Below are 13,497 nucleotides of genomic sequence, written 5' to 3' on the forward strand. Positions count from 1 at the left end.
ACGATCTGCCTATTGATCGATATTGATATCAGAACGATCGATGATGTAAATAAATTTAAATCTAAATTGAATACCTTTCTGTTTAAGCGAGTTTACTAACTATCTTAGGTTTTTATCTTGCTTATTTTTGTGACTATGTAAAGATTATATGTAAATGATTCTAAGATTTTTATTTTTTATCCGGACCTTTTTAAAGCATTGTAAAGCGCTTAGCACTGAAAAGTATGGCACTATATAAATAATAATAAAAATAATAATAATAATAATATTATTATTATTATTATTATTATTATTATTATTATTATTATTATTATTATTATTATTATTATTATTATTAGAATGAAAAAAAATCTTACATCGAGTTAATAGCCTTAGATGGACACCCAAAAAATAGCAATCGTCTTCGAAGAGTCAAGAGCCATAATGGCTCTTGATCACATGTACAGTAGATTAGCCAAATAACACATTTCTAATTTACAGGTTGCATTCCCTTGTCTAAAAGGGAGGCCAAAATGAAAAAACAAACCGAATTTTTTTGTGTTCGACAAATTTACTTTTTAAAAACTTGCTAACAACTCTGGTGACGTGTAAGCCAGTCATTTATACTTTTTATAACACATTTCTAATTTACAGGTTGCATTCCCTTGTCTAAAAGGGAGGCCAAAATGAAAAAACAAACCGAATTTTTTTGTGCTCGACAAGTTTACTTTTTAAAAACTTGCTAACAACTCTGGTGACGTGTAAGCCAGTCATTTATACTTTTTATACATCGCATCTGAGGTAAACAGAACTTTGAGGCGGTGTTTTTTTTAGTAAGCTTACATACCTCGGAAAGAATGAGGTTTTCAACAATTTTGCAGGACAAATTGTGCTCATTCAATAATCAGGACGATCGAAGCCGTCGCTTCCTTTGCAAAACAAATTACAGAATTCACCACATTTTCAAACTTTTTCATGAAGAGAATTTCATAATTTCGGGACTGTTCAGTCGGAACAATCTGCTCCTATGTGGCAAGCAGGGCAAAAATGGGTTTCCAGAGAAAACGTTGAAAAATTTCCAAAATCACCTATACAGCCTTTCACAAGCGCCAAATTTGCAGTACAAGCTATTGCTTGTTTGAACAACGTAATAAAGAATTTGTAATTTTAATTCTTCATTTGTATGTGTAATCGAGTGTAATCTTTAAAAGCGTTTGATACGCGCGGCAGTTTGAGTACTCCCGCAAGCGATGTTCATGTTCGACTGATAACAACCAGCAAAGCGATTTTAAAAAAAATCGCAAGAGACGCCACTAACAACCAATAAAAGAAATAGAATTCGGTGAAACATTTACAGAGACTACAATTTTCATTCACGAACACAAGTATTGAGATAAAAGTGTCTCTGAAAATCCTGAGTCACGTAGGGTTCAACATATAAACAACCTTGCAGATTTATGTTATAAGCCAGCTTTCCAGTGTTTGCTATTTTTCAAGATGAACTCGAGGCAAGAAAATCGCTCAAAGCTTTCTTTTGACAGCTTTTTATAACTAGATATTCTTCGGAACGTTTTCTTTCTATTTGAGGTCAGAAAATGTCTGAAGGCTTTTAAGAGCGGATGTCAGTAAATATCGACCAGAGGTCTACAAAAGTGAAAAATCGATAATTCTCAAAAAAGTTCACAAAGTAGCACTAGGTAAGCTATTAACATAAATGTAATTTTTACTTCGATCCGATAATTATTTTCCACGTACGGGGGGGGGTTATTGGTTTCGCGGCTCTCGGACCGGGTTTTCCAGGCCCGAGACCATGTGTCGCAAAAAAATCGTTTTAAAATTCAAATCCATTGTAATGTGGACAACAAATAACTTATTCAGAAGAGTACTTAATTGCACACATTCTAAGTGGTGATTTACTCAGTTTGAACGAAAGTGTAATATTTTGGAGATTTTTCATTATTTTCAATATTTTGAACGTTTTCGTTCAATGAAAAAATGGCAAATTTCAAAGCCCAAAATCGTCGACCGGTACCTCGATTTCAGTAACGAGTCTTATACCACGTTAAAGAGCGTTATCTCTTCTTTCAAAATCTGTTTTCAAAACTACGGGCAACTTAAAAGAAAATGTTTGAGGCCAAAAAATACTAGTAGTACTTTTCTGAAATTTGAGCTTTCCAGACTCAGCGGGTCGATGCTAAGAACTAAGAAAAATGCAATAAGAAATCAGTTTGAGCAACAGTGATTTAACGTTATCAGCTATCAGAATCCAACACGTGTTTATCGAGCGATCTGATATAAATTAATTAGATTCGCTCAGTAAAAGTTTAGAACGCTCCACGCGCGGCATAGTGACCAACGCGCGACAAAGAAAACCCCTGTTGTTCAAGCAAACTCTAAGGACCTCTAAGGTCACGTCTCACATTATTACTAGTTTATAAGTCGTGTTTATTTCAAACAATTACGAGAGTTTTTCTAGACTGCTTGCAGGCCAACTTTTTTGCATAGACCATTTTCATGACCGCTAAATGTAAGTCTCAGTGCGGCGGAAAAAATACAATTTTAGAACGCTCCATGTGCGGCATGATGACCAACGCGCGACGAGGGAAAGAAGGAAAACCCCTGTTGTTCAAGCAAACTCTAAGGTCACGTCTCACAACATTACGAGTTTTTAAGTCGTGTTTATTTCAAACATTTAAGAAAGTCTTTCTAGACTGTTTGCAGCCCGCCTTTTCTCTTAAAATCTGTTTAGTTCTTATTCCAGCTAGCGAGATTGTAAACAACAACTTTAGAATAGAGAATTTACCCTGGGTGACAGAGACTTTCCATGCCCGCGCTTTCCGTTTTCGGCCAAAGCTTTTCAGTGAAATCAATGAAGGTCGAGACGCCCGCATTTAGCAGTTCGCGGCTTTGTAATGGAAAATGATAGACTGCTCGCAGTTTATAGTCGTTCAAGCAACGAGGCCTTCTGTTGGCAAAATAAATATTGTACTAAAAAATTTTGAGTTAACCTTCGCAAACTGACTAAAGAATTCTATGTAAGATTTGGTTTCGGAATAATTGTTACGGTGTGCATTTAGTTTTCCTCGCTTTTAGCCAAATATTTCACTCACAAGAAAAATAGTTTTTAACTGGGCATTTGCAGCTTACACGCAAAATTGTTCACGCGTTTTACTCGCCGTTTGTCGTGGCTTGCTTTGAAAGGTCCCACGAGTTTTTTTCTGTGTTTCCATTGAGTGCAATGAATCAAATTTCTAATTAATTTGGTTAAGCTGTCAAACGATGACTTGTAAATAAAATGAAACATTCAGTCGTGATGATTTAGAGAGGATCGTATTCTATGAGTTGTCAACACGTCTTTTGTTTTACATTGCGCAATCGGTCATTTCAGATGACCGACTTCGCCGATCTCTAAGTCTTGCGGGTCCTCATGGATACTTCGATTTCACATGTAAAGGCACTGAAGATCTTCCCGTTAAATACGCTAACAAACTTAAGACGGTACAATTAAAACTTTCTCTCGTGGCTGGTGCAACTTTCCCCTTGGTACGCCTGTGAAAAAATCGTCCTGTAAGAGCAACTTACATTTCTCACCCTTCTAAAAAACACGCTTTCGACGCGTTTTTCACGGTCATCCACGGACAGGTCGTCGTGATCTCGGCAAATTTCCAAAGCGTCACTCAAAAAAAAGCCTATTGTTTTGAGGAATTTGATCCGGTATGAACTCCACAAACTGTAGCTTCCTCGTTTTCAACTTACATAAAAACGCATCTCCTTGTTTATGACAATAAGCTTGGTTTACATTGATAAATAAAAAATGTGCATAATTTAATTATTTTATTGAAATTAAAAGCAGTAGCACCCGGTTTCATTATTGAGTAGACGAGTGTATATTGCTACAGCCAGTCAGCACACTGAATAGAGGGTGGACTGGCTTTTCCTACAAAAATGAGTTATAGCCAATCCGAGGAGCGAACAATGCTTTTCACATGTAAAAAACATAATACGTCCATTCAGAATCGCATACGTTTCTTACATGTGAAAAAAAAATGATACGTCCAAACAAAAGCCACATCGTCGAGCGAGTTTGATTCAAATTAAGGCGTTACAATCAAGACCATTATTGAGCATGAAAACGACCCCTCTAATCTACTAAGCCTATTCAAAGCATCTTACATAAGAAAGTACAATCTGGCCCTCAACTCTAATAAGGAATGCAACAAATTTGAGGACCCTTCGTTTTCATGACTATCTCAGTTACGTTTCGAGAGACTCTTTATTTCAAGTTTCAAGTTTATTTAATATTTATATAAACTTTTATTTTTTTCCAAGCTTGCAAGGGGGCGGAATCCTTCAAATCCTGCAATCTGATTGGTTCCGAGAGCGGGCGGTATTTTACGATCTTGCCCGCTAACCCGGGTGGAATCGTTGGCAGCTTCATTCACAAGTTTGTTTGTTGTTTGTGAATGAGCAAACACCGTGACTTTTGAACCATTTCTTTTTTTAAACTTGCGCTATCATTAGCATTAGCAATGGAAAAGGGAATTTTATTTTTCAGAGAAAAAATGTGAAGGAAGAATCAAGCAAGCCTTGCAACTCTTTCGCTTCTCGCGGGCTCTCCAAACTACCGCGTCCATCCATACCGTTAAACTGCCCAACATAAACCAATTCTTAAGTATTTTGTGAATGCTACCTTCCAAAATGTTTCAGAGAAAACGCCTTTGACAACTAGATTTAGTTTGTATCTACGTTCCCCCGAAACATCTTTGGCGGCTGAGGAAATAATTTGCTGCACGCATGCAAACTTTCTTAAAACGCCACGAAACACGAATCAGCTGTCGTTTTTAGCAAATGTGTGGGAATCGCAATTTTTATATTGCAAAATGAACAACTGTGAAAGCCATAATGATAACACAACAGAAGAACACACCTCTGTAAAGAGTGCTTTACACTACTTTCATAGCTGTCGTCTGCATCCATTCTATCCTTGGTAGTGCCAGCTGCTCAACAGGTAGTTGTTCGTTTCGCTTTAACAACGTTGGTCATGTGATCACTAGCTATCAATATTCTAAAAATAATTTGCCCTTTACCTTTTCATAAACCTGCGTACATATTTGGGGCAAATAGTAGCCACATTTCTTATACGGAATTTCAAGCTCTTGTCTTTGGTTTATCCTGTTAAAAATATCTTCAAATTAAATACGTTTTGCGTTTCTGATTTCAAATTTACAACACGTGCCATTTCTGGGAAACCCAGAGGGCTAAGTACAATTTTAAGGTGAAATACCATCACACTCGGATCGAGGACAGTTTTAAGACCCTGTTTACATTGAATAGGGGACCCCGGTCTAGTGGGGTAGGTTTCTTTTGTTTTGTGTCCCCCAGAGCGTGAAAACAAAAGAAACCAACCCCACTAGACCGGGATCCCCCACTCCATGTAAACAGGCCCTAAATCAAGGTTGACAACCATTGAAACAAATCGATCTTGATCAGAAACAGTTCGACCTGGAATTGATTATTTTCGCCGAACACTTTCTTCCTCATCGTACATATTCTGGTGGTGAATACATGGAAATTGGGTTTAAAGTTGGCCTTCATAACCGAGAGCTCATTTCAGCATATACCTATGTGACTTTCATCATATTCGTATTCTAATTTTCGCCTGATTAAGAATAACTCTTTATTTTTAGAGGCATATTATTATTTCCCATTCTTTAGTGGACTTTTCGGCCTAGAGGTGGATGAGCATTTCCTTGAAATATGGTGGACCTCAGTTTTTCTTAGCAGTGAATTACTAATAGCCAGACTGCTTTTTTAACTATGCGTCAATACGTGACTTCCCGGAAAAAATCTTTCCAAAATGAAGTTCTTGTCATGTGACAATTGCATGACCTGAAGAAAATGGCAATTTGATGACAAAATGTGGAAGCGAAAGTGGAAAAGAGCTCTCAAACACCTCCTTTTTTTTACTTTGAACACACAATGACATCTACTGTTGCTTTTAGAGACAGGAAGAGCTTTGCGGTGCCCCTAAAAGTCTTGTCATATAACAACATAGACTTCTGTCAGTTTTCTTAGAATTGCACAATAATTTTAACAGTAGTAAAGGGATCATTCGAGCCCCTATATTACAACATAAAGCTCTGCAAACTGGGAAAAGAAAAGAGTGCAAAAGTTTTCTCTTTTTTGGTGTCTTTTAGCAAATATTGTCGTCTATGGAATGCGCAATTATGTCTCAGATTCAGCGCGGTTTATCAACGTAATAGCTTTAAGCTGGGAACGCTCGATCGCAGAAGTAACAAAAAATAAATTATAACGCTTTGAGCTCGCACTTCGCGCTAAACTGGGAAGAAAATCCAATTCTGAAAAAGTTTTATGACACTACTATGACTGTAGTTCAGAAATAGTCTTTTAGTGCAAGGTTACCTAACCAGCAAAGAAAAAGACATTGTTCATAATTGCGCGAACTCTTATACTTCCTTGAAAACGTAGCACTGGTAATAAAAGTCCAGAGGGACGCTTAGGATTTATTAATCTGGCATTCCTTGAACGAGAAACTTAAGAGCAAGTGACATACGTACATACACCCACAGGCTGGCCTGTACCTAATGCATGCGAAAAGCCATATCACCCAGGCAAATTTTTTTTTTAAAGGCGGAACGTAAAGGCACTTAGTCAACAAAAATCATGTGACACTACTTTGTGATCAATTTTGTTAGTTTAGTTACTGATAAAGTAAAAAAATTTTGCATAACGCATGCGTACAGTCATATGACGCGGGAAGTGGCAGCCAAGTAAAAGTTGAAACAAATAACATTTATGAATATTTTTAAATTCTTTTCTTTTTGTTTTTCAAAGGGGGGACGTAAACGCACTTAGTCAACAGAAGTGTGCCACTACTTTGGTATCAATTTTCTTAGTTTAGTTACCGATAAAGTAAGAAAATTTTGCTTCTCTAATTACATTTGTAGAAGCCTTGGCATCGCGTCCGCATTCTTGACAATTAAGAATGTAAACTAAGACCTTTATATTCGCTCAAGCATGTCTGTTTGGGTTGGCGCTTGTGAGGTGCAAAATTCTTTTGGTTTCAGTACGGTGTTTAAATGAGAACTTTCCAAGTCCAACAAACTGAATGTCGGCTTAGATAACAGTTGGTAAAACTGAATGAGCTATAAAAGTAGGCGCATTTTGCAAATTTTCCACAGCCCGAATTTTTGTAGGTTTCCTCGGAAAGACTAATGTTGAACTGAAAATAAAGGACACAAACTGGTCTGTATCGGGAAAAATCCAATACTAAGGTCACCCTCGTCTTTTTACGTTGGTTTGTCCTGTTAAAAACAAGTTAATTATTCAGTCGGTAGCATAGAATTAAGCATAAAAGTTATAACCGACCAATCCAGGATGGAACAATTAGCCAAAATCATGCTATTGAAAAAAATTAGACAACAGTAAAAACATAAGCTTACGTAAATTTATTATATGTTAAGACAACTGCAGGAGGTCCCCTCAAGAAGTCTTGTCATCATGAAATGTAAGATTTCTACCTTTTCCCGCAAAGAAAAAACTGAACTTGAGACGACAAGCAGGCAGTGTCGTCGTCGCTAAGAGAAAACCACAGCAATTTCGCCAAGAACAACGCAAATATCTTTTTAACAGTCCAAATCGTAATCCGGGTTTTTTTACGTAATTTTAGTATTTTGACTCCATATGAGCTTAAAAACTTTTCCAGCTTCGTTCCTATTTATTGTTAACGGGTAAATAAGAAAATTTTCCTTTTCGGCTAAGACGAAACGTTCTCTAAATCAAAATCCACTAATGAAACCTTGTTTTTGAATCCATGTTATAAAAGAACTGGTCCAAGTTATGGTCGCATTTGGCGGAAGTTTACAATCTCAGTCTACTCAAGAAGTTAGCGTCACTCTCCGCTAAGCCTTGAGCAAATCTTTTGCTTCTCGCGGGCTCTTCAAACTTCTGCGTCCATCTATACCGTTAAACCGCCCCAACATGAATCAATTCTTAAGCATTTTGTGAATGCTACCTTCCAAAATCATTCCTTAAAGTCAGAGAAAACTCAACTAGATTTAGTTTGTATCAACATTTCACCGAAAACATCTTTAGCGGCCGAGGAAATAATTTGCTGCACGCGTGCAAACTTCCTTTAAAATGCCACGAAACACGAAACAGCTGTCGTTTATAGCAAATGTGCAGGAATAGCAATTTTTATATTGCAAAATGGACAACTGTGAAACTATACTGATAACACAATAGAAGAACATACCTCTGTAAAAAGGGCTTTTCACTACTTTCATAGCTGTCATTTGCGTCCATTCTATATCCTTGAAAGTGCCAGCTGCTCAACAGGTAGTTGTTCGTTTCCTTTTAATAATTTTGGTCACGTGATCCATTTTCTAAAAAAAATTGCTCTTTGCCTTTCCATAAACCTGCGTCATATTCGGGCAAATAGCAGCCTAATTTCTTAAAGGGAATTTCAAGCTCTTGGCTTTGGTTTAACCTGTCAAAAGTGTCTTCAAAATAAATACGTTTTGCGTTTCTGATTTCAAATTTACAGCACGTGAGTTTCTAGGAAAACCACGGGGTTAAAGTACGATTTTAAAATCAAATACCATCACACTCGTGTCGAGGACGGTTTAACAGTAGTAAAGGGATCATTCGAGCCCCTATTTATATTACAATACAAAGCTCTGCAAACTGGGAAAAGAAAAGAGTGCAGACGTTTTCTCTTTTGTGGTGTCTTTTATCAATTATAGAGCAATTTATTGAAATACGTAATTGCGCATTCTGGGCAATTATGTCTCAGATTAAGTGCGGATTGTAAACGTCATGGCTTTACGACTGATGAGGACGCTTGATGGCAGAACTAACCAAAAAAATTGATCATGACGCTTTGAGCTTGCACTTCGCGCTAAACTGGTTAGAAAATCGAAAGTTTTATGACTACTATGACTGTAGTCCAGTTTTATAGTGCGAGGTCGCCTAACCAGCAAAGAAAAAATTGTTGTTTATAATTCCGGGAACTCTTAATATACCTCCTTGAAAACGTACACTGATGATCAAAGTCCAGAAGGACTCTTAAGATTTAATAATATGACATTTCTTGGAACAAAAACTTTAGAGGAAGTGAGACACGTACATTAACCCACGGTTTGGCCAGTACTAAACGCATGCGTACAGTCATATGACCCGGGAAGTGGCAGCCAAGTAAAAGTTGAAACAAATAACATTTATGAATATTTTTAAATTCTTTTCTCTTTGTTTTTCAAAGGGGGGGGGGGCGTAAATTAAACGCACTTAGTCAACGGAAGTGTGCCACTACTTTGGTATCAATTTCCTTAGTTTAGTTACCGATAAAGTAAGAAAATTTTGCTTCCCTAATTACATTTGTAGAAGCCTTGGCATCACGTCCGCATTCTTGACAATTAAGAATGTAAACTAAGACCTTTATTTCGCTCAAGCATGTCTGTTTGGGTTGGCGCTCGTGAGGTGCAAAATTCTTTTGGTTTCAGTACGGTGTTTAAATGAGAACTTTCCAAGTCCAACAAACTGGATGTCGGCTTAGATAACAGTTGGTAAAACTGAATGAGCTATAAAAGTAGGCGCATTTTGCAAATTTTTCACAGCCCGAATTTTTGTAGGTTTTGTCGGCAAAGACTAATGTTGAACTGAAAATAAAGGACACAAAATGGTCTGTATCGGGAAAAATCCAATACTAAGGTCACCCTCGTCTTTTTACGTTGGTTTGTCCTGTTAAAAACAAGTTAATTATTCAGTCGGTAGCATAGAATTAAGCATAAAAGTTATAACCGACCAATCCAGGATGGAACAATTAGCCATAATCATGCTATTGAAAAAATTAGACAACAGCAAAAACATAAGCTTACGTAAATTTATTATATGTTAAGACAACTGCAGGAGGTCCCCTCAAGAAGCCTTGTCATCATGAAATCTAAGATTTCTACCTTTTCCCGCAAAGAAAAAACTGAACTTGAGACGACAAGCAGGCAGTGTCGTCGTCGCTAAGAGAAAACCACAGCAATTTCGCCAAGAACAACGCAAATATCTTTTTAACAGTCCAAATCATAATCCGGGTTTTTTACGTAATTTTAGTATTTTGACTCCATATGAGCTTAAAAACTTTTCCAGCTTCGTTCCTATTTATTGTTAACGGGTAAATAAGAAAATTTTCCTTTTCGGCTAAGACGAAACGTTCTCTAAATCAAAATCCACTAATGAAACCTTGTTTTTGAATCCATGTTATAAAAGAACTGGTCCAAGTTATGGTCGCATTTGGCGGAAGTTTACAATCTCAGTCTACTCAAGAAGTTAGCGTCACTCTCCGCTAAGCCTTGAGCAAATCTTTTGCTTCTCGCGGGCTCTTCAAACTTCTGCGTCCATCTATACCGTTAAACCGCCCCAACATGAATCAATTCTTAAGCATTTTGTGAATGCTACCTTCCAAAATCATTCCTTAAAGTCAGAGAAAACTCAACTAGATTTAGTTTGTATCAACATTTCACCGAAAACATCTTTAGCGGCCGAGGAAATAATTTGCTGCACGCGTGCAAACTTCCTTTAAAATGCCACGAAACACGAAACAGCTGTCGTTTATAGCAAATGTGCAGGAATAGCAATTTTTATATTGCAAAATGGACAACTGTGAAACTATACTGATAACACAATAGAAGAACATACCTCTGTAAAAAGGGCTTTTCACTACTTTCATAGCTGTCATTTGCGTCCATTCTATATCCTTGAAAGTGCCAGCTGCTCAACAGGTAGTTGTTCGTTTCCTTTTAATAATTTTGGTCACGTGATCCATTTTCTAAAAAAAATTGCTCTTTGCCTTTCCATAAACCTGCGTCATATTCGGGCAAATAGCAGCCTAATTTCTTAAAGGGAATTTCAAGCTCTTGGCTTTGGTTTAACCTGTCAAAAGTGTCTTCAAAATAAATACGTTTTGCGTTTCTGATTTCAAATTTACAGCACGTGAGTTTCTAGGAAAACCACGGGGTTAAAGTACGATTTTAAAATCAAATACCATCACACTCGTGTCGAGGACGGTTTAACAGTAGTAAAGGGATCATTCGAGCCCCTATTTATATTACAATACAAAGCTCTGCAAACTGGGAAAAGAAAAGAGTGCAGACGTTTTCTCTTTTGTGGTGTCTTTTATCAATTATAGAGCAATTTATTGAAATACGTAATTGCGCATTCTGGGCAATTATGTCTCAGATTAAGTGCGGATTGTAAACGTCATGGCTTTACGACTGATGAGGACGCTTGATGGCAGAACTAACCAAAAAAATTGATCATGACGCTTTGAGCTTGCACTTCGCGCTAAACTGGTTAGAAAATCGAAAGTTTTATGACTACTATGACTGTAGTCCAGTTTTATAGTGCGAGGTCGCCTAACCAGCAAAGAAAAAATTGTTGTTTATAATTCCGGGAACTCTTAATATACCTCCTTGAAAACGTACACTGATGATCAAAGTCCAGAAGGACTCTTAAGATTTAATAATATGACATTTCTTGGAACAAAAACTTTAGAGGAAGTGAGACACGTACATTAACCCACGGTTTGGCCAGTACTAAACGCATGCGTACAGTCATATGACCCGGGAAGTGGCAGCCAAGTAAAAGTTGAAACAAATAACATTTATGAATATTTTTAAATTCTTTTCTTTTTGTTTTTCAAAGGGGGGGGGGGGGGCGTAAATTAAACGCACTTAGTCAACGGAAGTGTGCCACTACTTTGGTATCAATTTCCTTAGTTTAGTTACCGATAAAGTAAGAAAATTTTGCTTCCCTAATTACATTTGTAGAAGCCTTGGCATCACGTCCGCATTCTTGACAATTAAGAATGTAAACTAAGACCTTTATTTCGCTCAAGCATGTCTGTTTGGGTTGGCGCTCGTGAGGTGCAAAATTCTTTTGGTTTCAGTACGGTGTTTAAATGAGAACTTTCCAAGTCCAACAAACTGGATGTCGGCTTAGATAACAGTTGGTAAAACTGAATGAGCTATAAAAGTAGGCGCATTTTGCAAATTTTTCACAGCCCGAATTTTTGTAGGTTTTGTCGGCAAAGACTAATGTTGAACTGAAAATAAAGGACACAAAATGGTCTGTATCGGGAAAAATCCAATACTAAGGTCACCCTCGTCTTTTTACGTTGGTTTGTCCTGTTAAAAACAAGTTAATTATTCAGTCGGTAGCATAGAATTAAGCATAAAAGTTATAACCGACCAATCCAGGATGGAACAATTAGCCATAATCATGCTATTGAAAAAATTAGACAACAGCAAAAACATAAGCTTACGTAAATTTATTATATGTTAAGACAACTGCAGGAGGTCCCCTCAAGAAGCCTTGTCATCATGAAATCTAAGATTTCTACCTTTTCCCGCAAAGAAAAAACTGAACTTGAGACGACAAGCAGGCAGTGTCGTCGTCGCTAAGAGAAAACCACAGCAATTTCGCCAAGAACAACGCAAATATCTTTTTAACAGTCCAAATCATAATCCGGGTTTTTTACGTAATTTTAGTATTTTGACTCCATATGAGCTTAAAAACTTTTCCAGCTTCGTTCCTATTTATTGTTAACGGGTAAATAAGAAAATTTTCCTTTTCGGCTAAGACGAAACGTTTTCTAAATCAAAATCCACTAATGAAACCTTTTTTTTGAATCCATGTTATAAAAGAACTGGTCCACGTTATGGTCGCATTTGGCGGACGTTTACAGTCTCAGTCTACTCGAGAAGTTAGCGTCACTCTCCGCTAAGCCTTGAGCAAATCTTTTGCTTCTCGCGGGCTCCCCAAACTTCTGCGTCCATCTATACCGTTAAACCGCCCCAACATGAAGCAATTCTTAAGTATTTTGTGAATGCTACCTTCCAAAATGTCAACTGTGAAATTATACTGATATAACACAATAGAAGAACATACCTCTGTAAAGAGGGCTTTTCACTACTTTCATAGCTGTCATTTGCGTCCATTCTATATCCTTGGTAGTGCCAGCTGCTCAACAGGTAGTTGTTCGTTTCCTTTTAATAATTTTGGTCACGTGATCGATTTTCTAAAAAAAAATTGCTCTTTGCCTTTCCATAAACCTGCGTCATATTCGGGAAAATAGCAGCCACATTTCTTAAACGGAATTTCAAGCTCTTGGCTTTGGTTTATCCTGTCAAAAGTGTCTTCAAAATAAATACGTTTTGCGTTTCTGATTTCAAATTTACAGCACGTGAGTTTCTAGGAAACCCACGGGGTTAAAGTACGATTTTAAAATCAAATACCATCACACTCGTATCGAGGACGGTTTAACAGTAGTAAAGGGATCATTCGAGCCCCTATTTATATTACAATATAAAGCTCTGCAAACTGGGAAAAGAAAAGAGTGGAGACGTTTTCTCTTTTGTGCTGTCTTGTGTGGGTTGTGTATAAGAGTGGGACGGGGACATCGGGACGCCTGTGCGGGGACTTGGGACTTGGAGACGCGAGACGCGGGAC

The 13,497-nt window shown here is 37.4% G+C and overlaps 1 protein-coding gene across 1 annotated transcript in view; it reads right to left on the minus strand.

The window, feature by feature from the left end:
• Nucleotides 1–12,986, minus strand: part of LOC140932745 (phthioceranic/hydroxyphthioceranic acid synthase-like) — a 46,646-nt gene extending 33,660 nt beyond the window's left edge. Inside the window, exon 1 of the mRNA XM_073382258.1 lies at nt 12,937–12,986. Coding sequence (XP_073238359.1) covers nt 12,937–12,986 — 50 coding nt within the window. The remainder of the gene's footprint in view (nt 1–12,936) is intronic.
• Nucleotides 12,987–13,497: the final 511 nt, after the last annotated feature.

This window comes from Porites lutea, chromosome 1 (assembly GCF_958299795.1).
Source record: "Porites lutea chromosome 1, jaPorLute2.1, whole genome shotgun sequence".
NCBI lineage: Eukaryota > Metazoa > Cnidaria > Anthozoa > Scleractinia > Poritidae > Porites > Porites lutea.